At 41.9% G+C, this 27689-nt stretch overlaps 2 protein-coding genes across 2 annotated transcripts in view; both read left to right on the top strand.

Annotated features, from left to right (window-relative positions):
• The first annotated feature begins 17752 nt into the window (after positions 1-17752).
• Positions 17753-27689, top strand: part of STMND1 (stathmin domain containing 1) — a 33607-nt gene continuing 23670 nt past the window's right edge. The window contains exon 1 of the mRNA XM_036870060.1: positions 17753-17893. Within this exon, the coding sequence (XP_036725955.1) occupies positions 17813-17893 (81 nt within the window). The 5' untranslated portion in view covers positions 17753-17812. The remainder of the gene's footprint in view (positions 17894-27689) is intronic.
• LOC118904176 (actin-like protein 6A) lies at positions 24346-25753 on the top strand. The gene is given in 4 exon segments (XM_036870058.1): positions 24346-24475; positions 24478-24861; positions 24864-25507; positions 25510-25753. Coding segments are annotated over 4 exon segments (1287 nt in total). The 3' UTR covers positions 25639-25753.

Below are 27689 nucleotides of genomic sequence, written 5' to 3' on the forward strand. Positions count from 1 at the left end.
GGGTTTTTGGCAGGATTCAGTTCCTTGCAGGCTGTTGGTCTGGCAGCCTCAGTTTCTTGCTGACTGTTGGCCAGAGGCCAAAGGCTGTCTTGAGTTCCTGAGGCCCCGAGAGCTTCCCCAGCCCAGCAGCTTGTTTCATCAAACACAGCAATGGAGAGTCTGCCAGCAACTTGGAACTTACCATCTTATGTCGTTCAGTCCAGAAGGGTCACCCATCATCTTGCTGGATGTCATTGATTAGAGGCCGGTTACTAGACCAGCTCACACTCGAGGAGAGAAGATTACACAAAAGCAAGTGTACTGGAAGGTGGGGATTTGAGGCAGGAGCAGCTTAAGAGTCTCCCTGCCACAGAGAGGCCATTCCATGTCTAGAAGGAGACTGGTAAATTTCTATCCACATGCCCTGCATTGTAAAATACCCTCCCAATTGAAAAACATGATAGAAAATTCTGGCTGGATCTATAACAACCTCCTAATTTGCTTTTTCTCCCCCCCTATCTTCTCAGTCACTGCAGGGAATTTGTGCACCTCTCTTGTACCCCTGAAACCAAGCCCCTTCCTGGGATGACGGTGTCACTGGCTCCCAGTCTCCTATCTCCGAAATTTCTCCCTAATCTGCTTACTACTATATTATTAGATTCCATTATCATATTACCCTTTTTAGCATATAGATAGAATTTTGGGTTTTCCTAAATGCTTAGAATAATTTTTATCCTTTTAAACACTCTTTAAATGCTTTTTCAATGAATGTTACTCATTACCGGTGAGATTTAGTCACCTCTGGCTCTTTTCAAAGGGCATAGCATTAAGGAGATAACAGGTTTTGACAAGTTATTAAAGAAGGGTTAAGTCCACAGATGTTATCATCATTCCTGGCACAGAGTTTGAGGTAATATTTCCTTTTTATTTTGTTACATGGGCTTTAGCACATAATCCCCCACCTGCCACCATCACCCAAGGACCTTACTATGTGAGAGTTTCAGTGACAATACATGGCTTGTGAGTTGCCTGAAAGAGATCAGAGAGTATCTTAGAAACAAAGTAGAATTTGTCTCTCTCTGATCACTATAACCAGAAATGGAAAAGAACACTGAACCAAAAATAGTAGCACCATTTACTCTGACAGAATAGGAAACTAGCAGCTTCTGCTTGTGAGTTTTAGCATTTCAAGCAAGCAACACCTCTGTGACTCCTTCTACTCATCTGTCAAACAGCAAGGATGATACAAATGCAAATGTATTTCCCTAAACAGAGTCCAGAATTAGTACAATGTTGAGCCCAGTTTGCACAGCTCTGAATTTTACCAAAAGAAAGGCCCAAAATAGCTTAGTCCACCAGCCAAATGGCAGGCCAGGGTTGCCACGGGTTTTAATAAAATTCTATTTATAGCCAGCATCTGGAGCCACATTCACAATTGTCTCTTAAATAAAAGAAATACAGGACTGTTGTATGCATCATTTAGAACACAGTTTAACAGAACATTCTAACACAGAAATGAACAATCTTGAAGAACAGTCTTTAGATGTATGTGGGAAGGTAGAAAAATCACATGCTTTGGAGTCCAAAAATATGGTTCCTAATCTCCACTTGGCTTCTGTGGGACTCCCACACCCACTATAGCCTAAGTCATTAGTTCTCAAACTTTTTCACACGGGAACCCTTATCTGCAAAGGGGAGCAAGCAAGTCACTTACTCAGGAATTTGAGGGAGAGCCTGGAGCAACTTCTTGAAATCATAATATCCTGTTAAAATACTCCGATTTACATGGACATAGAGAACCGACTGGTGGTTGCCAGGGGGGAGGGTGTCGGGGAAGGGATGGAGTGGGAGATTGGGGTTAGCAGATGTAAGCTTTTATATATAGACTGGATAAATATCAAGGCCCTACTGTATAGCACAGAGAACTATATTCAATATCCTATGATAAACCATAATGGAAAAGAATATTTTAAAAAGGATGTATATATGTATAACTGAATCACTTTGCTGTACAGCAGAAATTAGCACAATATTGTAAATCAACTATACTTCAATTAAAAAAATTTTTTTAAATACTCCGATTTACTATAAAAATCTATTTGAACTTTGTGTTCTAATCCATTTTATATGTGTTCTTGGTTTTAAATTAAAATGTTTTAAATTAATTATTGTCATGTAAATTTACCTTCTGAAAGTTGGGCCATGTTTATCATGTGGCTTTGAGTGTCCACTGTGGTACATTGCTATGTATGTCGGGGAAGGTGGGGAGGGGTACGTACTCCCTGATTTTGAACATTTCAGCCAAAGTGATTATACAAATGAGAGAATTGATATCACTATAAACTCATGATTTCCAACCTCAAGTGGACACCTGACATGGCCCAGCTCTACACTGACTAATTCATTATGTCCCCGCTCTCACAGCTCTGATTCCCCCTCCCTAACCATCCTCCTCCAATTCTCCTTTCAGGCTTTACCTTAGGTAGTAATCACTCAGAAGCGTTTGACACAGTGGATTACTCCCTCCTTCTTGAAAGATCCTCTTTTCTTGGCTTCCATGATACCACTTTCTCCTAGCTTTTCTTAAACACATCTGGCAGCTCCTTCAGAGTCACTTTTGCATGAATCCATTTCCTGCCTGTCTTCTGAATACTGGGGTCTTCCTGGAATCACTTTTCAGCCCTCTTCTCTTTCAACCCTGTTTTGCTAGGCAATCTCATCTACTCTCGGGGTTTGTGCAGATGATCCCCAAAATTGAATCTCTATGCTACCACCTTCCTTCTGAGCTCCAACCTTATATCCCCTTTGGATGGTTTCCTGACCTCCCAAATTATCATGTCTAAAATCGAACACTTTATCTCTGTCCCTCTTCCTGCCTCCCCCAACTCAGTAAATGTCACCCATCCACCCTGTCATGTGCCCAGTATTTGGGGAGGTCATCACTGATGCCTCATTCTCCCTTAACCCTAACATCGAAGACAACGGCAGATCTAGTCTCACTCAAACTACAGAGGGAATCTGTTTACTTCTCTCCATCTTCACTACTAGGCATTCATTGTTTATCACTGGGGGACCATAACAGCCTCCTAATAATTCTCCCTGCTTTAACTCTTGTTCCCTTTCAATTTTTTCTCCAAATAGAAACCAGACTGATCTTACAAAAATATAATTGCATTCATGTCAATCCTCTGTACAAAACCCTTCAACACTTATTATTGCACTTAGAATGAAATCCCAAACCCCTGACATGGCCTAGAGGGCACTTTGCACTCAATGGCACCAGCCTCTCTCTCTCTAATCCAGTATAACTTGGTGTCAGCCTGGAATGCTCTTCTCCAGGTTTTTGTTTGTTTGTTTGTCTCTCCCCTCAAGCCTCAGGTTTAGTGTCTAACCCCCATTCCCATCTCATTATATGATCTCACACTAACTTGTACTTTCCTTTATATCATTGTGATTAGATGTTTGTCTGATCATTAACTCATTATCTGTATTCTCACCAGACCCTGAGTTCCTGGGGGCAGGGGTCATGTCTGTATTATTATTGTTGTTATATTATTATTATTCCCTCCAGTATACCTCAATGCCTTGACCCGATTAGGAACTCACTAAGCCCGTGTTAAATACTGTGGGCACACAAAGAATATGATTGGTGCCCCCGTTCCTCACTGAGAAGGCTGCGCAGTCCTGTGGGGTTCCTAGTAGATGGGACTCAGGATCTCTGGGGTCCGAGCCTGTTTCTAGGAGAATGGTGCTGGACGATCCACTTTTCATGTCGCTGGGCTTCATTTTCCTTATCTGGAAGTTTCCCTGCTCCTGTCTATGCCCACCCCATGATTCCCATCACAATCCCTTTTAAGGCTAAGATTTCTTTCTATGGGGGAAGGTAGCAGAGGGGAATAAAAGTTTTCCCCACAGAGCCTGCCCAACTGTACTGCCCAGCTGCATAGGCTGATTATTATTGTTACTTTAAAGTAGAAATGTAATTAGTGTATTCGTTCTTAATTGCATCGTTGACCATGAGTAGCACAAAATCCATTCACCTAAGATTATCCTTGGAGATGTTTTGGACACAGTAAAGGCAAGCTTATTATTACTCCAGCATCGCTGTGGTTTTATTGCCCCCTGGTGGCGACGTTAATTACTTAGCCCTGCACGTTTGAAGATGCTGTTTAAACAGGGGTCCACAGATTCTCCCCTGGAGATCATGGTATTCGCTTCTCTCCGAGTAAAACTAGAGACAAAGGGCATGAGGGCATTCTCTTGATGAAAACTTCTGTGTCGCCTCCACATGCATTTTTTTCCTTGAGGGCGATTGCTCCCTCCCTTTTATGTCCCTTCCCCCAGGAGACGTTTTTGTCCCCTCTGCGACGCCGTCCAGGGAGGCACCCGATTAGCCATTTGGTCTCAAAGAACAACTGGTTGGGGACCCCCATTTTAGAGAACAATATTCAATCCGATAGGAGCTAGCTTTCACATGGGACTCAGATGTTCAGGCGGCAAGTTGTTTCAAATGTATAAAATAATAGAAGAACTACCAACAATCAGACATCTGAGGTTATGTATAATAATTGCATACAATAACTGCATTCTAGGGAAATGTCACCTGTACACATGTTTTCATGTTTCCAAATGCATTTTCACTCTTCAAATCAGAAGCTTACCCAAGAGACACAAGTCAGCTACTCACAATTGTACATCCCTTTTTTAGCCTTTGAAATGAAGTAGGGAAAAGGTGGATACGGAGAATATTTCTAACTGATAGAAAATGCTTTAACAGAGTTGAAAAAATATATATATATCTGCAGAGATGGCTGCATTTATCGTTAAAGGAAAGAATTCAATAAAAAGTGACTGTTCAAAAAGGAGAACTAGCAGTGGAAACGCAGTTTTCCCTGCTATCTGCATTCCCATTTTTTTCTCTGTAGCACTGGATTTAGAATCAGACAGTTCTGGGTCTGAATCTTGACTCCTTCCTTACCAGTTGTGCTACTTTAGGTAAGTGACTTAAGATTTCTAAGCCTCAGGATCTTCTCATCATCTACAAGATGTGTATAATAATACCCACCTCATACACTTGTTGTGAAATTCGAATGTAATATTATATGTAAAATACTATGCAAAATGCCAGGCACATATTAGGCATTCAAGAAACAGTAGCTATTACCATAACTGTAATTATTCTTAAGGTTATTCAGAAGGGTATGAATGATCTTGAGGGGAAAAAAATAACATAAAGCCAATCAAAGCTAATCGTTTGCATTCAGGAGCAATATTTAATCTCTTTTAAGAAGAGAATTTCTTTTAGAAGAGATTATGAATCTCTTTTAGGAGATATTATGAATAACAAATAATTGACAAATAATATTCGTTTTCTACGCTCATTTCTTCCTGTCTCCCTGGGGCAGGCAGAACTCCAAGATGGCCCCTAATATCCCAGGACCCTAGTGTATACCCCCTGTATAATCCTGTCTCCTTGAATGTAGGTAGACCCTGTAATTATGATGGGGTGTCACAGTCATGGTTAGGTTAAATTATATGGCAAAGGTGAAGGCATTTCACCTAAGGTTCCACATTAGTTTATTTTGAGTTAATCAGAAGGAGATTATCCTGGGTGGGCCTAACCAAATCAGGTGAGCCTTGTTTTGTTAAGCAATTGATTTTATTTTTTTTAATTTATTTTTTATTGAAGTAAAGTTGAATTACAATGTTGTGTTAATTACTGCTGTACAGCAAAGTGACTCAGTTATACATATATATACATTCTTTTTCCATTATGGTTTATCACAGGATATTGAATATAGTTCCCTGTGCTATACAGTAGGACCTTGTTTATGCATCCTGTATATATCAGTTTGCATCTGCTAATCCCAAAGTCCCAATCCATCCCTTTCCCACCCCTCTCTCCCTTGGCAACCAGGTGAGCCCTTTAAAGGAGGGTCTGCAGGTCAAAGATAAAAAGAAACAGCAGAGAATCTCTCCTTTTTGTCTTGAAGAAGCAATCCTCAATGAGTTCCACAGATGCAAGAAAATGAATTCTCCCAATAACTACATGAGTTTGGAAAAGGATCCTGAGTCCCAGCTGAGACCCCAGCCAACACCTTTATTGCAGCTTGTGAAATCCTGAACAGAAGACCGAGCTAAGCCATGCCTGGACTCCTGATCTATGGAAACTCTGAGATAATAAATGTGTGTTGTTTTAAGCCACTAAATTTGTGAAGATTTGTTACGCAGCTATAGAAAAGTCCCCATGTACTGTTACAAGTAATTACTATTACTTATTACTCCCCCCAAATCCTACCATAATATTTACTAGTGTTTTAATTTCCCAAAGAATTGGGAAAAGAGACTAGATGTCAAGACTCTTTCTTTCAGTTATTTGATTGCTTCTTTGACTCATGGGTTATTTAGAAGAAAGCTTTTTAGTTTCCAAATATTTAGGAGTTTATTCAGAGATCGTGTCATTGGTTTTTTAATAATATTTCCAGTATATTTTTCCATTTCTCCCCTCCTGGCCTTTGTGCTATTATCATTGTCATACATTGTATCACATAGGTCATAAACCCCATACTATGTTGTTATTATTTTTGTTTAAACAATCAATTATCTTTTAAAAAGATTTAAATAGTAGGAAACATTCCTTTCTATTTATGCATGTAGTTACTGTTTCCAGTGCTCTTCATTCCTTTGTGTAGATCCATATTTCCATCTGCTATCATTTTTCTTCTGCTTGTAGGACTTCCTTTTCCATTTCTATATATAAGTCTGCTGGTGATAAATTCTTTCAATTTTTGTATATCTGGACAAGTTTGTTTTGCCTTTGTTTTTAAAAGATATGTTCAAGGTTATAAAATTATAACTTGCCCCCCCTTTTTCTTTCAGTATTTTAAGATGCTATTTTATAGTTCCTCTGTACATGGCAAGTTTTCTTTGTCTGCTATTAAGATATTCCCTTCATCACTAGTTTTGATTGGCTGATTATGATGTACTTTGGTGTAGTTTTCTTTATGTTTCTTGTGCAGCAGATTCCTTGAGCATCTTGGATCTATGGATTTATAGTTTTTATCAAATTTGGAATTTTTTTGTTCATTATTTTTTCAAATACTTTTCCTATCCCTCCACTCCTCTTCAATGGGAACTCCAACTACAGATATTTTAGGCTATATGAAGTTGGCCTTCAGTTCACTGATATTCTGTTCATTTTTGGTTTTAGTCTTTTTTCTCTGTGTGTTTCATTTGGGATAGCTTCTATTGCTATGTCTTCAAGTTCACTAGTCTTTTGTTCTGCAATGTCTAACTGGTTGCAATGGACTAAATGTTTGTGTCCCCTCCAAAATTCATATGTTGAAATCCTAACCCCCAATATGATTGTATTGGAGGTGGAGCCCTCACAAGTTGGATTAGTGCCCTTATAAAAGGGACCTCAGAGAGCTCTCTCATCCTCTTTCCACTATGTGAGAATACAGTGAGAAGTCTGCCACCGGAAGAGGGCTCTTCTCAGAACTCAACCATGCTGGCACCCTGGTCTCAGACTTCTAGCCTCCAGAATTGGAAGAAATAAACGTCTTGGTTATAAGACATCCAGTCTATAGTACTTTGTTATAGCATCCTGAATGAATTAAGACTGTCATTAATTCCATTCAGATTATTTTTTTTTAAATCTCAGACATCGAAGTTTTCATCTCCAAAAGTTCAGTTTGAGTCTTTTAAAAAAATCTTTCCTGTCTCTAATCTTAACATGCTTAATCTTTCCTTTAGCTCTTTGAACATATAGAACACAGTAATCATAAGTTTTAATGCCCTTGTCTGCTAATTCCAACATCTGTTTTAGTTCTGGGTCTGTTTTGGTTGACTTATTTTTCTCCTAATTGTGGATCGTATCTTCCTGTTTCTTTGCGTGCCTGGTCCATTTTTTTAATTAGAATTCTGACATTATCAATTTTATCTTGTTGGGTCCTGGATAGTTTTGAGTCTCTATAAATACTCCTAAACCCTGGGGTGCAGTTCCATTACTTGCACGCAGTTTCAGATATTGCTTTTATGATTTGTTAGGTGGGGCCATAGTGATGCTTAGTGAAGGGCTAATTTTTCCCCACTACTAAGGACAAGTATTTAGTAACTTCTGAGTACTCTAACCTACGCCTACTGAGGTTTTCTAGTCTGACTGGTGAGAACAAGCACTGCGAGAGCTCAGAGTACCATTCCCTCTAATCCTTTTTGGTGGTTCTTTCCCCAGCCTTGAGTAGTTTTCTCACATGCCTGTGTTGATCAGTCCTCCACTGAGTACTCAAGGGGACTCTCTGCAGTCCCCAGAGTTCTCTCTGTCTCCTCTCAGGTACTTTGCCCTGCAAACTCTTTCCACCTTTTCCCTCCCTGGACTCCCAGCATCTTCTCTTCAATTCAAGGACTCTGCTGGCTGTTTGGGGTTTTCCTTCCCTGTACCATCATCTGGAATCTTTCTCAAGGCAGTTAGGTAAAGGTAATCATAGGCTCACTCTATTTGCTTTCCATCTCTCAGGGACCACTGTCCTTCATTGCCTGGTGTCCACTGTCTTAAAAGCCATTGTTTCACTATTTTTTTTTTAATTGTTTCTATTGGGAGGGTAAGTCTGCTTCTTATTACTCAATCTTGACTGGAAGTCTATCTGAATCATGTTACATCAGGGGAAAGGGAAGAAGGTTGGAGACATCACTTAACCAAATTTGTGATGCTGTCAAGATATATAATAATCATAAAACAGATAATTTTTTAAAAATATATAACAGATTGAGGAAAGAGGACAGTGGCGATGTCTCTTTTTCCCTCTTGTGGCAACTTTGAAGCATTCTTTGCTTTTTTTTCCTAACAGAATGGGAAATAAAAGAATTTTTATATTGTTGCTAAATTGAATTCAACCCAAGCTAAATGTATTGTATAAGAGGATAACAAGCTGAATATTCCCCTCTAGCAGTTTGAAGGGATATCACATGTGCTCTGAACAACCGAAAGTACAATTTTACTGCATTGTGTGGTGTACTTTGAAAGTAAGATTCTCCCTCCTAGGTGAGCATCACTGCTAATATCACTGCAAATATCTGTCACTGTCGCCCTTTCAGCACTTAGCTCGTAAATAGTCAGCCTAATTAATAGTCGGCTGGGATTCACTCTGGAGGGGGAATAAGAATAAACTCAGCAGGAAAGTTGTAGGCTTGCCCACTATGGACAGTTCTTCAATTACTACTTTTAATTCTTCAGATACTGCACTGAAAGAGATTGATGGATTCATTAGTGATAAATCCTGTCAGGAGAGAAGCATGTTCCCTGCTGCAGTGCTTCTGGAGCACATCACTGTCTGGGCATAATCTTGGGGTCCCCGTTGGGGTCCCCACTGCCTGTTTGTCAAGTAAAACTACATTTGGAAAAAAATGGAGGATTTTTGTCATGAAATACAGTATGATCCTCTGCTGAGTGCCGGAGAAACTCTGCTAAGGGAAGAAGAAACAGTGGGGATTCATGCAGGCGATGTGGACTTAGGATCACTGGGTGTAACCATATCGTGGGCGCATAGGTTGATAAATGAGCCCCTTTCTGACCCTCACACACCTTATACAATGAGTATAATAATACACAACCTCCCCAAGAACAAGAAGGAGATGGTACTACTTCTCTTGGGGTTCCACCCAGTCCTATGAGCAATGATGCTGACATTAGCTGCCTCACTGACCTGGACCCTATATTCTCCTAACTCCCGGGCAGCCACGCTGGCCTCCACCCTCTCCCTTGCACGGTCAAAGCACGCTGTGGTGCAGGGCATTTTGCTTGCTGTTCTCTCTGCTTAGAACACGCCATCTCCCTCCATCCACAAAGGTCATTTCCTCTCTACCTCTCCTGACCCCTAATCTAAAATTATAGCTCCGCCCCCCCCCCCCCCCCCAGTTACTTTCTATCCTTTTCTGAGCTTTATTTCCCTGCACAGCACTTTTCACCACCTCCCAGGGTATACGTCTACTCTTTTGTTTATTCCGTTGCCGCTCTAGACTCTAAGCTCTTTGAAGGCAGGGACTTTGTTTTGGCCTCTCCTGTTCCCTCAGCACCTGGAACGGTGCCTGGTGCACAGTAGGAGCGCAATAAATATTTGTTGAGTGAATAAATAAGCAAACATGTAGAACAAATGGCAGGCTACATAAGTATGTGTGGATGACAAGAAGATTGGCTTGGTTAGGTGGAAGTAACAAATGATGCTTGGCCATAAATTAAAATTCAATACATCAGACAATCGGAGATTTCATAGGAGCCTATAGGTATGGTGTCAGCTGGGGTGCCTGAGGGGCAATCTAGGAAGGTGATGAAGGATTCATGAGAAAAATGAGGCAGGTTGGGTCTGAAACACTTCGCCAAGAATTAGTAAGAAGAGCCTCTGGAAGGACAGGGGCTGCCGTCACCCCGTAGCTGGCTGACGTACACTCCATGGAGAGTGGAACAGCACAGGCTTTTTTTGACCCACACAGTTAATACTAGCACCTGAAAGTGTGGTGGCAGGTACCTCACCACGTGCAAAAAGTGACCATCAGCTGCCACTCAAGACCATTCACAAAACTGAGCTGGAGTTTAGCATTAGCCCTCGAGCTGGCATTCTGAACACGGACTTTTTTTTTTTTTTTTAAGAATGAATGACATTTTTTCATTCTAGGTCCACAGTCTCTGCCTGACCCTTCTACTCTTAATAGTTGTCCCTACAAGAATTCCACCCGCTGACACCTGGCTGAAAGGTAGGGCTAAAGCAGATGTTATCACAGACCAACTCTGAGCTCAGCAGAGCACCTGACAGTAGGTGCCCAATCCATGTTTGGGGAATTAAATGGAAGGGAGCTATTTCTGCAAGCAATGACACTGGTGCCACCTGGTATGGGAATGAAGCCCACTCAGGCACAGGGAATTGAAGAACTGAGTTCCTCTTTCCCACCGGAGGCTGGTCCAGAGCATACTCAAGACTCACGCACACTTCTCTGTTTGGGAAAGTTGTCCTAACCTTTCCCCTTCATAAAAAATCTTTCTCTCTCTCCGTTTCCTTTTTGTTTCTCTCTCTGTCTCCCTCCCCCATCCCTAACTCTCAAAAAGAGTACTTGTACCTGAATTTCAGTCTTCACAGAGAGAGAGAAATCAGTAACAGCCTCCCTGTGATGAATCTCCTGGAGAGACTCAACAGACTTTTGAGGGGAGAAGAGCTATAATTTCCCTCCAAGTAATTTGGACTATCAGGCCCTCACCACAGCTCGTTCCAAAAGAGAGCAGGGAGCAGGCAGCTTGCTGAAGCTGCTATAATTGTAGAGCCTGATCAAAGACAAGACAGAGGGAAGGAGAGCGAAGCAGGGAATCATGGGGCTTGTGTGAACCCCACCCGCTCAGAAGGGGGCTTCTCCAGAAGAAAGAAAATTGGCAGCATCCACTATGAAAAAAAAAAAAAAAGGGCAATGCTTGCTTTCGGTTGCTGGTAAACGACAAGTGATATTCGCACTCTTTTTTAAAAATTATTATTTTCCTAGAGCTTTGGGGCCTGATGCATGAGGGCTAGAGGGCAGTTGAACTGTCCTTGTGGGTCTAAAAATGAGATGTAAGCAAGCTTGTGGTTAAAAAAAAACCCAAAAAACGAATCTTGTTCAAAAGCTAGATTATCCAACAAAAATTGTTTTCTTCACTTGCAGTGACGTTAGTTTCATAAAGTTGTGGACTTTCAGTCAGAGTTTAGAATTTTACAACTTGACAATAAAAAAAATAGGTCAACCCTAAATGTCAAAATACAGTCTAAGTCGTCTTAGCTGTCATGAATTTTGTAATTCCTGTGGGTGAGTGAAGCATTTTCCATGCCTATATATATATTTAGTTAGTTATATATTAAATATATGTATGTATATATATTAGGACGATTAAATATATAACCCAATAACCCTAGGAGGTAGGTATTATTGCTATCTCCTATTTTAAAGATGAGTACACTGAGATTTAGGAAGGTGAAATAATTTCCCAAGGTCAAAGGTTGATCTTCTCTGAAGCCCAGATTCTTCTCCCCTCTGCTCTTTGCAATGTGGCAAGCATTCCTATGCATATGAATAACTCCAAATGCTTCTTAAAAATGCAGATTCTGGGGCACCCATCTTGGAGATTCTGATCCAATGCGTTTGTTCGTATTGCTGGGAATCTGCATTTATGACAACATGCAGAGGTTATTCTGAAACAGATGCTACAGTACCTCACTTTGAGAATAGGTGCTCCAGGGGCTATTAAATACTCAGCATCCTCCTAGTCAAGTCCTTTTATTACAAGAGTGAGGAGCTGGCCCCCAGAGGTTAAACAGCTTCCTGGAGGCCAGTCCACTACCGAGCCAGCTGGCCCAGCATTCTTTCCACCACATTCCAGTGGAGAAAAAATTCAAGTCTCTTAGAAAGCTTTGTTCTCCCCCTAGTCTTTCAGTTCTGCAAGCAGCCAAACTCCCCTAGAGCATCAAACAATATGTTCAAGGCCAGAGCGGAAAAATCACACCACTCATTCTGAAAGTCTCAGTGCTGTGTGCCCACGTACTGCCAAAATTGGAAGCAGTGAAAATCATTTAAATATTACTTTTCTTTAATTGTGAGAATATCAGCGTGTGAAAATTGCCATGTGTAACCTTAAGAGTTGTTACAGCTTTCTAAAAAGCGAGTTTGCCTTTCCAACTGCCATTCAGCAAGGACTGGTTCCCCTCTTACACATCCCCATTAAGCCCTCAGCACAGTCTTAGACCCACATAAGACCTAAAGATGGTTCAGAACTGGTTCTTAAGGGTAGATGTAAGTGGGAGGCTTATAATTCTATGAGATTATCATGGCTACGTTTCCTGTGAAGCTGCCATTCGCTGAGGTATTCCTCTGAGATTGGCATTTTCTCTCTGTATTTACCCAGTTTGTGTTGAATGAGCCAACATCGGGATTGGTGGCTTAATGCCAAGGTTTGGTAAACAATTGTTCCCCTGTTTGTGGGCTTATTCATTTATTTCTGAGTGTTCTCTGCCAGAATCTGTCCTATCAAGTCCCTTAGAGGGAGGCCTAAAATACGCTTGCACTCCGCATCTTAGGCAACTCCATCAATTCATTGCTGGTGTCATAGCAAGCTTTCGCACAGGGATTGCAAAAGTCTCAATTATGCAAATGTGTTGTTGTGTATTTCTTAACAATATGCTGGTACAACTTGCCTTGACTCATAGTAGTTTTATCACACAACCGTTCACAGACAGATCCGTGAGGTTTCTAAATGTGCTTGGTTCTGTTACTGAGGCAACCTGCCCCAGTGGATTCCTCAGATATAAACTTCACATCTGAGCGACACAACGTGTGCGTGAAGGGGAGGACTGTTTTCCAGAAATACAATGTTTGGGTTGAAGCGTCTGACAAAGGGACGTGAAGAACCAGAACAATATGGGGTTTTTAAATTAGGTCTTTAAATTCAAGATGACACTCGAAATACCACCCTCTTTCTTACAATCTGGTGCTCTTTTTTCTTTTTCCAGAATCTACAAGCGTCCCTGCGCTAAGTCTCAGGATGCGAAACAGCTGAGCAGCACAGGGAACTTTTGTTCCCTACTCCAGAGCCAGCCTGTTGAACAGGGTGCCCCATGGAAGCAGGGGAGGGTTTTAGCAGTTGAATGAAGCCACTTAACAAAATGTTTCATGGGCCTGGGAGTCGTTAGTTAATGAGATAAATTCCCCTCATATGGCAGCTATTTCCTGGGAGTTTTTGGCCCTTCTGGAAGCAGTACAAACTATTTCAGGATGTTAGGGCTCTGCAGAATTATTTCATGCCTTTGTGGGAATTACTTTATCATTTTAAATCAGAGATCAGCAAACATTTTCCATAAAAGGCCAGATAATAAATATCTTCAGCTATGTAAGCCATATGGTCTCTGTCACAACTATTCAACCCTGCCATTGTAGCAAAACAGCAGTCAGAGATAATATGTAAACGAATGGGAGTGTCTCTGTTCCAATAAAACTTTATTTACAGACAATGGAACTAGGATGTCATGTAATTTTCAGGAATTACTAATTAATGTTCTTTTTTTCCTATATTTTTTCAACCATTTAAAATCTATTCTTAGCTCACATGTCAGATAAAGACAGGCAGTGGGCCATAGTTTTCCCATCCTTGCTTTAAGCCAATTGACTGATAAAATAGAAATACCAACATAGTCATCAGCTTGCCTCATTTACCTAATCCTTAGCAAGCCCTCAAAAATGTCAGTTATTACTGAAATAATTAGTCAGTTGGGACACGTTTGGGAATGAAGGTCAGCACGTAATTTTTCTATGCATAGGAAGAATCCTGGTAAACTCAGTGGATTTGGTGGTGGGATCAGAATTGATTTCTCTGATGTCCCACTTCCTAGAAAAGCTTAGGGTCGGAATTAAAATTGTAGAGTTTTCAATGTGAACTCTGAAACCCCTTGGCTGCGTGTTACCAACCGCTGCCCCCACCAACCCCCGCCGCCCTGATCTACTAACCTTCCCAGTGCTGCGGGGAGACATGTCTGCTCTCTGGTTTGCCCGTCATCCCTGGAAGGGTAACTTTCAGAACAGACAGAAGAGGAAAAGCTACCTCCAGAGCTTGGGTGATGGCAAGTAAGGATTTTCTTTTCTTCTTCACTCTGAGCCACTAACTTGCAAAGATCCTTTCTCTACCAGGGAAGAGGATGAGAAGCTGGTGTGGCACTCAGGCCCCTAGTTGTAATTTTATGTGATAAAGGTGCTTCCTAGACGGAGGATACCTTGATAAAATGAGGCCAGGGTTTCTTTTCCTCTATGCTTGATTGTCTAATAAACTTCATTTGATTCTTCCCTGTCATTTTCCTCCTTGATTCTTTCTCCTTCCTCCCATTTTTCCTTTCTCCTTTCTGCCTTTTGAAGTCATGATTTGATATTCTGACGAGTTCTACACCCTTCCCACTCCAAGTGTGACCCTCTGCAAAAAGCGACAGAACCATTGGGAGCTTTTCAGAAATGTGGGATTTGGGGCCACACACCAAACTTACTGAATCATAATCTGCATTTTAACAAGATCTCCAGGGTGTGCACTGTAAAGTTTGAGAGGCCCAAGCCCTTACAATACCTTCATGGCTCCAGAGAAACAAAAGCTCAAGACAAACCTCAGGCTTAAATAGATTCCGGAGGGAAGTAAAAACTTGACCTTCCGGAGATTATTCATACGTGAGGAGAAAAATGGAGAGTAGTAGTCAAACTTTAAAGTGAGCAAGTGACAGCCCTGCTTGGGTGAGTCTCGAAGGATTTTTCCCTCTAGCAGTCATCCAGGTGGAAACAGGTTATCCAAGACCAGAACAGGACAGTTAAGGACACAGAGTCTGGAGCCTTAGAATAGCGCCCCAGCTCCAGTGAAGGGAGATGTGGAAATGATACCAGCACACATTCTGTGGCTCAGGCTGGGGGTAACAGAGGCCACTTCACTGCAGAGAGAGGTCAGAGGATGGTGAAGAGGGCAGAGGCATTCCTTGGCATTCTGGAATAAACAGTGTGTTCTCTGGGGAGGGGGGAGGGGGGCTGAGGAGAAAGCCTTTGATTTGTAGCATTTACCAGTTTTCATGGTGTACATAGTCCTACCTTGGCTGATTTTAAACTATCAACGTGGTATCACTGAAGGTGGAGTTGGGAAGAGACACACAGTAGCACACCATACAGATACAAGAGATGTCAATAAACTCAGAAACGTAGTAAGTCGTAATAATTAGAAACTGATTAAAATAACTTCCTCTTCTTCAATTAGAAACTGAGGAGTTGTACTTATTACCTTTGTTTTTAATATAACTAATTTAATAGTGAGTTTATATAATTTAATTTTTAGTTATGGCTGTGTTGAACAACTAGGTCCAAATATTCCCGAGAATTGGCTCTCATGAGACAGTACAAGCAGGCTCCAGCACATACCTTTAAAAAGGGCATTTTTCTACCTAGAGGGGTGGGAGAGGGAGGGTGGGAGGGAGACGCAAGAGGGAGGAGATATGGGGATATATGTATAGCTGATTCACTTTTTTATAAAGCAGAAACTAACACACCATTGTAAAGCAATTATACTCCAATAAAGATGTTAAAAAAAAAAGGGGGCATTTTTCACAACTTTGGACTGTAAATGATAGGATGCCTCAGAAGATAGCTGCACAACACATTTGGGTATCATTCATTCACACTGATGTCCTAGCAAACCTCTGTTCACAGATAGCCTTCAAAGGAAAAAAAAAAAATGATCTGCAGTATTTCACTCTTACAGTTCATCCTACAAACTTCCGTTAAACTTTCTCAAGAACGTTTTATAGGTGTCCTCTGAATTGAGTTCTAGTTGAGAATTTTTCAGTTTCCAATTGGAACATTTCATGTGACTTATTACACCCATGAGTTAACACTTTCAGAGGTGTTCCCAAAACACCATTTTAGCCTGGTTTCAACTCTTCATTCACAAATTTTTAATGTCTGTCGCTTAACAATCATAACGCCTTGGCTTGAGTTTCATCTCATCTTTCCTTTTCTTCAGTTTTAGCCAAAGGAAAATCGACAGGCAGCATCCTCGCAGCAGAAAGGAGAGGGAGTGAAATGAGCTTAAATGGTATAAAGCAAATAATCAGCTTCCTGTAACAGAGCTGACCATTAATTTCCTTAGCAGGATCCAGAACTTTTAGGACATTTCCAAGAATCCTTTCTCGTATTTTCCTGGTGTTACGGATACACGGGACAGAGTGAGGCCACCTGATTCCTCATTCCAGCGCCCTCATTAACTGCCCCCCCCTCCCCGTCTACGTCACTCAACCTCACTGAGCCTAAGTTTGCAGCCTGTAAAATAAGGGGCTGGTAGGTAATGTCTAGATCCCTTTCAGCTTTTTTTAAAAAAAATTTATTCTGGAAAATAAAAATTAATTGGAAATAGGATAAAAAGAAAAAAAAAAATCCAGGAAGGAACAACTTGTTGCTCATTTGGGCAGTCCGCCTGGTCTGCCTTTCTTTGATGGATGCCACCGTTTTAATTCTCTGAGAGAAATATGCACACCCATCCACCCGCTTTCCTTACAAGGTAACAGCTCATAAAATGCTCCTTCCATAAAATTGATTTGCATGACCCATTTCGCGGCTGCTGAGCCGTCTATGATCCTAAAAGTCTGGTTTTCTTCACTGAGTGGGCTTCTGTTTGCGTGACCGTCCCCTCCAGGGTCTCCCTGCGCCACTGCCGTCTGCTGCCAGCGGGCCGCCGCCACCGTCCACCTGTCCTCAAGCGCTGCTTCCGCCGGTGGGACTCCTACGGTCGCCTTCCTCGCAACCTCCTTCTACACAGTCCCCACGGGGTCTGTAGCCCCAAAGCCAACAGCTTGGGCGCCCGGCTCAGGCAGCAGGGGTGGGGACGTGCCCCACGATGCCTTGGAAAGGAAAAAAAAAGAGGTCCCCGCAGGATGCTGGCGCCTAGGGTACTTTTAAAACCAACGTGGCGAGGCAGCGGTCTCTCCCCTCACTAGGCTCGGGAGAGGGCACCCCAGGTGTCCCTTAAACGCCTCCGACCTTCCAGGTCCGGGTTACAAAAGTCCCAGTGCCGCCCAGGTCCTAGGTCCGCGTGATGAGGTTTACCGTGGCGACGGTTCCGGGCCACGGCCCTGGTGTCGAGCGCCTCCTGCCGAGCCTTTACGTGCGCGAGGCGGGAGAGGCTGGAGTCGCGGAGCGCGGCGGGGGGAGGAGCAGCGCGCGGGGCCGAAACGCACGGGCGCCGGGGGCGCGGCGAGGAGCGCTCGAGGGGACGTACGGGGCGGCCCGGCTCGAGCAGCGGCGCGCGGTGCGCGCCATGGGCTGCGGACCTTCCCAGGCCGCTGCTGAACAGAGACGTGTGCCCGCGCCTCAGAAGGGCTGGGAAGAGGGATTCAAGGTAAAAACAGAGACAAACGGGAAGAAAGTCTTTTACCCGGCAGGCCTGGCGATTCCCACGCTTGGAGGCGGCTGGAGCGGCGTCTGCGGCGGCTCACAGCGCGCCTGTTTGGCCGGCGTGCAATGGGTGGGCCGGGAGGGAGCGGCTTTCTTCTGGGGCCGCTTAACTGCTGTCTTAACCAGGTCTCGTGCTGCTGCAGGACTAGCTTTTGTGTTTCAAGAGCCCGCGAAGGTGGTCGCACCCCAGGGCAGAGGTAGGAATAACGGGAGGAGCGGGGCGTTCGGCACAGAGCTGGGTTGGTGGTGGTTCGCAGGGGAAGGTGAGAGTTCCTGGGAGCCGCCATATAATATTGGCTTCCGGAAAGTGGGCCCTTTGGGAGTTCCTTAGCGCTGGAAGAGATCTTAGCAGCCGTCTGGCTGAGCCCTCGCGCTGCTCACAAGAGGATCTAGAAGCCCAGAGAGGTGGACGACTTGCTCGAGGCACCACAGCTCGTTTGGGGGGCAGAGAGCTGGAGATAGAACCTAATTGTCAAGAGTCTCGTCCCAGGACTCTGCCCCCTCTCCCTCAGGGTTGCATCTCCCGTAATTCTTCTGGAGAAACGAATAGGCGCTTTTTTTCTAGGGTAGTGTATGGAGGGATGGGCTGGGGGAGGCGGAAATGCGGTCCATGATTCTTTACATCCTCACCACCAGGGCGAGATTCCACAAACAGAACTAGGAACCCACAAAGGTTCCTTCCGGAGCGGTTACCCAAAGACAGTGTTACCATATAACTTATCGTCAAAAGCAGAATACTCTTAAGAATGGAAGGGAACCCTATTAATAACTTTGCCCAGACAATCTGATATAAGCCCATACTGTCTGCCGCAAACCAAGACTTAAGGTCACCCCTCCTGAAGCGCGTTTTTGGACCTACAGTTTAAAGAGCACACATTTTCTCTCAGCAGGTGATGGGCAAGACATTCTTCAGTATCAGTTACAGCACCTACTATGTGTGAGTCCATCAAAAACAAACCAGAGGCAGCTAAAGGCTGGGACTCAGGCTTAGTCCCTGGTGCCCTGGGGGATGCCTGTCCCCAGATGCCCACCCATCTCAACATTGTTTTCTGCTTTCCATCCCAACCGCCACTGTCTGCCTTTAGGGCCCTATTACCTATTATTGGGTCTTTCTGCCTCTCCCATCACCACCCTAACTAGGCCGTCTTGCTAAGAAAAAAATTCCCTGCAGTGTGCAAAAGTTTACATTTGGTCCTACCCGTCTCTCTAATGTCATCCTCTGCTCCCCAGGCGCTCTCATTCGTGGACCCTCAGGTCTGCCAAGCCAAGAGCCTGCAGTGCTGAGTTCCTCCAGGCTTCCTCACGCTCCGTGCCTTTCCCCATGCCATTCCCTCTTCCTGGAATGCCCTCCCTGGGCCCCATTTCCTGTCCGCCTCGTGAACTCCTACTTCTGTCAGCGCTGAGCCCAAGCACCACTGCCCAAATACTCTGGTGCTCCCTTATCACGTGGTAAATGTTTGTATAAAGCTCCTTCTCCCTAATAGGTTTATGGGCTTCTTGGGAGCAATTTGTTATTATTCATCACTGCTGTGGAGTAACATTAAGAATGCTTTTTTTCCCCTCTCCTTTTCCAAAAAATAATGTGATTTTAAAGTACTAATCCATTTTGCTTTTCCTTTTTTGTGCAAAAATCTTTTAAAATTTATTTTACTGGCATGATTACATATAAGACTTCAGTAGAAGAAAATTTTCACTATTTGAGTTTGTTTTCTGGCCATTATCATTTGTCCCATTTCATGGTTATTACTGAAAATAATTTTGTTGTATAGAGAAGAAGGAGTGCTAAAAAGCAATCCTCTCCAAGTGTCAAATGCACTAGGTCCCTTTGGGCCAAGCATCTCAAGGCTTGGGAGGGGTTTGGGTTTCTTCCTGAATTTCTTTGCTTGGATTTTGGTACAAGACTCCTAATTAGTCTCCCTGGGTGCTTCCTTCATGACCAGCCTCCACCTGCCCTGCAGCTCCAATCTTCCACGTGACCTCCAGAGGGATCGTTCTAAAATAAAATCTGATTATGTCAGTTCTCTGCTGAAAAAAAGTCAGTGACCCACTAGGTAGACACACCAACCAATGGTCAAGAATGTGACTACCTAGGTTTGATTTCTGGATTCACCACTTGTTAGTTGTGTGACTTTGGTTAAGTCATTTGACCTCTCTGTGCCCTGGCTTCCTTATCTGTAAAATGAGGGTAATGATAGTTATTTTATAGAGTTGTGAGGATTAAATGAATTGAGTTCACATTAAGTGCTCATACCAAAGCCTGGCACAGAATATAAGCACTTAATATTAATTATTAGTATCACTCTTATTACCATTATTTATGTGAGATAAAATCCTAAATTCTTAGCGTGCCTTACTAGCGACTGTCGAGCTGACGCCTGTCAAATTCTCCAGTTTCATCTCTCCTTTCCCTCCGATTCTGGTCAGACCTCACCACGTGTTCCCCAACCCCATTCTGTTCCTACCTCTGTGCCTTTGCACCTGTTCTCTTTCCTTCAGACTTTTCCTTCTTTGTCTTCCTGGACCACAGGCAAATATGCCCCCAGGTTTCAATATGACTCAAGACCACTCTTCGCAGTCCCCCTGCCCCTGCCCCTGCCCCCATGCTGGCGGAGTGGACCTTACACCTTCTCCTATCATATTTCAGAACCTTTCAGTGTACTTATTTGTTTCCATGCTTGCCTCCCATCCTAAGCTGTTACTGAGGAAAAGAACTGCTTTTTGTCTGTGTGTCTCCAGTGCTCGCTGCGGTGCTTGGTGCAGAGCAGACATTAACGAATGTTTCTTGGGTGGCTGCGTGTCCCTCCCAGCATCTTCCTGTCTCCTAGTAGCATAACTAGACTAATGACAGTCAGCAAGGAGGAAATTTAGTATTAAAATAACCTGAAAATAGACTCAGAGTTGACTCACGTCTGTACCTCTCTTTCCCTACCCCAAGCATTTGACTTTGGAAATCTGATCTGGGAAAAGTATGATTATTAATTAAACACTCTCAGGCTGTCAGCACAGTACTTTTTGCTACCTTCATAAATGCATAGGGCTGAGAGTTCACTAGTTCCGGCAGTGTCTTTTAAATGAGATGAACATGTTTGCTTGCATGAAATATGTATGTTTCTTAGCGGCACGACTTCAGAATATTCTGAATCAAACTTCTTGAGATCTGCCTCCAGAGTTTCTGTTCACTCTCCCTTAAAGTGGAAAGAGGACATGGTAATAAAATAATGCATAATAAGGAAAGCATGGGAAACTTTTCTTAGTTGGAGAAATGCTCTTCTTCTGTGTGATTAACTCAAAGTTTCTCGCTTAATATAAAAGGGGAGAGACTAGATTGGAATAGATGATCTCTAAGTATCCGTCACAGTTTTCCCCTAAACTTTGACAAGAAAATTCTTGTTTGTCGTCAGTAAAAGGGGCTAACTTTTAAAGTGCAATTAAAAAAATATATATATATACACATTGTAAAGCAATTATACTCCAATAAAGATGTTAAAATATGAATATATATATATTTCTGTTTGGTTTTTGGAGGGTTGCTATTTATTATTACATTTGTTTGAAGTAAACTAGAAAAAAATCAAAATTTGATGAGAAAATTCTTCCTATATGTCTACAGACAAATATATTTATAAAATGCATCTGCCAATAATTTGATTTAAGAAGGTTTCAGCTCCAGGGAGCCTTGACAAATGACTCCCTCCCTCCAAGGTGTTTGGCAAATTTGTTTCCCCAAAGCTTTAGAACACAACATATAATACTGCCAAACCAACCAACCAACGAACCAACAAAACACCTTTCTGTAGTTAAAAGTAATACCTTTTTCAGAATGCTGATAATTCCCATGCATAGCTGTTACCTTGGAATTCACAGTTTTTCAATTCTGTCTAAAATTTATCAATTTTTAGCAAGACAATGAAGCATAAAATGAAATTGATACAAAATGTGGAAACATTGAATCTGTACTTCTGCTACAACTTCATCTCAAGGAAAAAATAAAACCTTCCACCCACCTCCCCACCCCCTTCCCCCGGTACCATTGCAGACAGACTTCTTATTGGTGTGAAAATATAAACTGCATGCATAGGTAGACCAGGAAAACTGTCTATGCCATATCCCTGTGAGGCATAGATCTAATTAATTTGTAAATATCTCTCATCTTTGGACTATGTCTATTCTCAAGTCTAGATTATGAAATTGGGTGTTAAAATTCCCAGAATGTGTTGCACATAGATAAGATGTTTGAAAGACTTCTTAGTTTGCAAAAGAAAAACCTTAAATTTCTGCTCTGGAAACTGAAGGCTGGTGTATGTTCTTTTATGCTGGAAGCTTGTGTTTCATTGGCTACAACTTAAGTTTTGGTCACTGACAGAGCTTGAAGGCAAACCATATCTAAATAAGCATAAATGGGAAAGTTCCTTGCTCAGGCCTGGATGAATTGCTTTGTTGAAACAATTGGGAGGTTGTTCAGGGTTGTGGCATTTAAATCTATTCTGACTTGTAGTTGACAGATTATCTTTGTGACAAGCCACGTGTTAGACTGAAAACATTCAAGTTTGCTCTCAGTTCCAATATGGGCATTTTGTTTACTGTTGTTGTTAAATCAGTTCCCTGTTTCAGGATCTCCACTGGGAAATCTTAAATGGCAAAATTAGTCCCTGTGAATAACTCAGTGCTTTACTAGGTTCAAAAAATGATGGATCTGCAAAACAAAGTGAACTCATCAAAATAACTGTCTTACTATCACTGTAGATATTGGTTTTTAATAGTTCATTTGGAAAGAGGGACAATATGATCTTTACCTTCAGTGTGAACTGTGCGCCCCTAAAAGATAAATATCAGACATGGCCTCCTTCTCCTTTGTTATATAAAGTATATGTGTGTGTGTGTGTGTGTGTGTATGTATATATACTTCATATTTTATATATTTCGTATAACAAAGGAAAAGGAGGCCCTGTCTGATATGATTGTTATTATATAATAACATAGCATGTAATATGTAAAGACTCTTTTCCTGGGTCAGCTTACTATTCAGGGGCTGCATGGGCAGTAACTGAGTCTGTGGAGAAAGAGAAAAGCATGTAGATCCTCTCACACTTTCTCCTTGTGCTGAGTCATAGTACAGATCTGTTGAGTTTTTATTTGCTTACTTGTTTGTTTGTTCAGTTGGTTGGTTTTTCATATTTTCCCGTGTAGTTCTGAGCCACAGAACTAATTAACCATCAGCACGATGAACTGATGTTGGTTTAGCCGGAGTGATCATGTTCTGTAAACAGGGTGATAAGCAATGCGAGTCTCCCTACGAACATGTGAGAATCGCTAATTGAATTCTGAGAACCCGAGGGTGACAGGGGCCCTCAACCTAGCTATGGTGATTTCTCCTTAGCCTCTGAGGGAGCTTTGGAATGCTTCCAGAAAGTGGTCAGATGTGCTTAGATTTTTAAATTGGTATGATTTTTATTGTGAGAGTCCCAAGAGTTTCATGCCAGTGTCCTGGCTTTTTATTGTTTTCCTAAAGGGAATGTTTTCTGTTTAGTTCCTAGAGTCATAATTTAGAGCCAGAAGGGACCTCTCTCCTTTAAACTGAAGCTCTGAAAGGTCCGTTATCCACCTTTGTAATCTTTCAGGGCCCACCTCTCTCCCCCATTTTCACTGCCGCGGTCCTAGTTCATGCTTAATCCAACCTCACCTGGAAAACTGTAGTCATTGTAACTGGTCACTCTGTTCTGTCCCATCCTTCCTTCTACTCCTGCCCTTTGCACGAACCCAAAAGTGATTTTTCTAAAAATCATACCTGATGCTTCTATTTTACGTCCATGTGTAAAAATCCTACAAAAGATTCCTGTTGCCTTCAAAATAAAATGACACGTCTTTACCTGCCACAAAAGACTTTCCCACCTCAGCACCTGCCGCTTCCTACCTCAGTCTATTTCTGCTAAACTGGAATAATTCAAGTTCCTCGGCGCATCATGTTGTTTCACACCCCATCTTTGTGTGTACTTTTTCCTGTGTCTAGAATGACCTTTTCTCCTTCCCCACTGGAAGCTCATTCATCAAGACCCAATCCAGGCATTTTCTCATTGACACCATTCGTGACCCCCAACAAGACACACACGTGTATCCGTGTGACAGGGCTGTGCTGAAAAGAGTGGGAGTTGGAGGGTGGAGTCTTGAGGCCCTTTGAAGTTTCAGAGGAGAAGAAGATCACCCCTTGGGCCAAAACAGTAAAATCAGTAGACATTTTAAAAATAGCTAGAAGGGTGTGGACGCCGCTTTGTTGCCTGAGGGGGGTGGCGGTGGAAGTTAAGGGAGTTGGGGACCAGCGCTTTTCGGGACCCGCAGTCGCAGCCGTTGCAGTCACTTCGCCGGGTGGCCTTTAGCGTAGGAGTCGCATCGATAGCAGCCATGAGCAGCAGGGTGTACGAGGGAGATGAAGTTGGAGCCCTTGTTTTTGACATTGGATCCTATACTGTGAAAGCTGGTTATGCTGGTGACGACCCTCCCAAGGTGGATTTCCCTACGGCTATTGGTATGGTGTAGAAAGAGATGATGGAAGTACAGTGATGGAAATAGATGGTGATGAAGGCAAACAAAGCGGTCCCACCTATTACATAGATACGAATGCCCTGCGTGTTCCGAGGGAGAATACAGAGGCCATTCCACCACTGAAAAATGGAATGGTTGAAGATTGGGATAGTTTCCAGGCTATTTTGGCTCATACCTACAAAATGCATGTCAAATCAGAAGCCAGCCTGCATCCTGTTCTCATGTCAGAAGCACCATGGAATACCAGGGCAAAGAGAGAGAAACTGACAGAGTTAATGTTTGAACACTACAACATCCCTGCATTCTTCCTTTCCAAAACTGCTGTTTTGACAGCATTTGCTAATGGTCATTCTACTGGGCTTACCTTGGACAGTGGACCACTCATACCACTGCAATTCCAGTTCACCATGGCTATGTCCTTCAGCAAGGCATTGTAAAATCCCCTCTTGCTGGAGACTGTATTACTATGCAGTGCAGAGAACTCTTCCAAGCAATGAATATAGAACTGATTGCTCCATATATGATTGCATCAAAAGAAGCTGTTTGTGAAGGATCTTCAGCAAACTGGAAGAGAAGAGAGAAGTTGCCACAGGTTACAAGGTCTTGGCACAATTACATGTGTCACTGTGTTATCCAGGATTTTCAAGGCTCAGTACTTCAAGTGTCTGATTCAACTTACGATGAACAAGTAGCCGCACAGATGCCAACTGTTCATTATGAATTCCCCAATGACTACAACTGTGATTTTGGAGCAGAACGGTTAAAGATTCCTGAAGGATTATTTGACCCTTCCAATGTAAAGGGGTTATCAGGAAATACAATGCTGGGCATCAGTCATGTTGTCACTACAAGTGTTGGAATGTGCGATGTTGATATCAGACCAGGTCTCTATGGCAGCGTTATAGTGGCAGGAGGAAACACGCTAATACAGAGCTTTACTGACAGGTTGAATAGAGAACTCTCTCAGAAAACACCCCCAAGTATGTGGTTGAAACTGATTGCAAATAATACAACAGTGGAACTAAACAGAGGTTTAGTTCATGGATTGGTGGCTCCATTCTAGCTTCTTTGGGCACCTTTCAGCGGATGTGGATTTCCGAACAAGAATATGAAGAAGGAGGGAAGCAGTGTGTAGAAAGGAAATGCCCTTGAGAAGAGTTCCCAAACCTCTACCTTCTATATCACCTTATATTTCATAGCTTTAGTATACTCAGGAAAAGAACAACCATCTTTTGTAGAATGTTTATACGTTTTTGCATATTTCAGTTTCCACTTAAATTTTTTAAGGCTTTAACTGCCTCTATAAATTAAAATACGTTTGTGCTTTCCTTGAAATGCACTTATTCTTATTACAAGCATTTTATAATTTTGTATAAATGTCTATTTTCTCTAAATATTTTGCTTTCAGTAAAATGCTTTCCAACTCTGTTTAGTATATTACCAGTGGATTGGTAGAATTGCTTTTTATTGACTAGTAAAACTTACTGCCTATATTTTTTACCTTAAGCTTTTAAAATTAAATAAAAATTACCAGCCCAAAAAAAAAAAAAAAAAGCTAGAAGACAATAGTCTGTAGAAGATGCTTATGTTCTTGCCTCTTCTAGGGATACTATAGAGGATTCCTCTGGTAAGTGTGTCTTAGATGGAGAAGTTGGCTGATAACATCTTCTAGAGGCCTTGACTTCCATTGAATGAGGAGTGGGAAAGAAAAGTTTTTCTGAACATACTAATTTACTTCCTTTCAAAATAAATGACAGTTCTTTAAATCAAGTTAATTTAGCTTTATGAAAGACTCCTTATATTTTCCTTCTTTTACTGTGGAATTATGAAAAATTTGACATGGACCAGCATTTTGGAGTTGGTGGTTTACTAAATCACCTATAAGCCCCTTTTATGCTGTGTTTCAGCCTATTTACAAGCAGTGAAACTGTGGTATGAAGAAATAGACATCCTTAAAAGGAGAAGGTGGGATTGTAAGTCAGTGCAGGATTTATAGAAGGCCCTCTGGAAACACATATTAATATAAAATGTGTATATCCTCTGACTCAGCAGGTCCACATCTAGGAATTTATTCTCATGGAAGGATTGGGTGAGTTCACACTGATGTATATGCACAGATATTATAGCAGTTCTGTTTATTATATTGAGAAGTTAGAAACCTAGATGTCCTTCAGTAGGAATTGGTTAAATAAATTGTGGTTTAGTTACATAATGGACTGCAATGCAATCGTCAAATAAGCAACTACTCTCACCATTAAATAGAATTAGATAGACCTATATGTATTGACATAGGTAAATGTCTCTGATATATAATAGTTATAGAAAAAAAAGGTTACTGAAATACAATATATCACTTAATATATAATCTGATTTCTTTTGTTTTTTAAACAGCTTTATTGAAATGTAATCCACATATATTGATACAATTCATCCATTAAAATGCATAATTCACAACCATCACCACAAGCTAATTTTGGGACACTTTTGTCCCCCTAAAAGGAACCACTATCCATTGGCAGCCAACAGGCATTTCCTGAGAAACCACTAAATCCGCCTTCTGTTTCTATTAATCTGCCTCTTCTGAACATGTCATGTAAATGGAATGATCTTTGTTACTGGCTTCTTTCACTTAGCATAATGTTGTCAGGTGTCACCTGTATTGTAGCGTGTATCAGTACTTCATTGCTTTTTATTGCCAAATAATATTCCTTGGTATGGATAGGCCACATTTAATTTATCTAGTCATCAGTTGGTGGACATTTGGGTTGTTTCCGCTTTTTAGATATTTGAATACTAACTATGAATATTTGTGTGCAAGATTTTGTATGAACAGACGTTTTCATTTTGCTTGGGTATATACTTAGGGGCGGAATTTCTGGGTCATGTGGTAACTCTATGTTAAGAGGAAATTTTTGAGGAACTCTCAAATCATTTTCCAAAGCAGCTGCACCATTTTACATTCCCGTGGCACTGTACAAGGGTTCCAATTTTTCCACATCCTTGACAACACTTCTTATGATGTGTCTTTTTCATGATAGTCATCTTAGTGTGTGTGAAGTGATATCTCATTGTGGTTTTGATTTACATCTCCCTAATGACCAGTGATATTGAACATCTTTTCATATGCTTACTGGCCAATTCCAATTTATTTTTAAAGATTATAGTTACATAATCAAACATATTTGGGAAGTTATATACTAAGA

The sequence above is a fragment of the Balaenoptera musculus genome, chromosome 11, assembly GCF_009873245.2.
Source record: "Balaenoptera musculus isolate JJ_BM4_2016_0621 chromosome 11, mBalMus1.pri.v3, whole genome shotgun sequence".
NCBI lineage: Eukaryota > Metazoa > Chordata > Mammalia > Artiodactyla > Balaenopteridae > Balaenoptera > Balaenoptera musculus.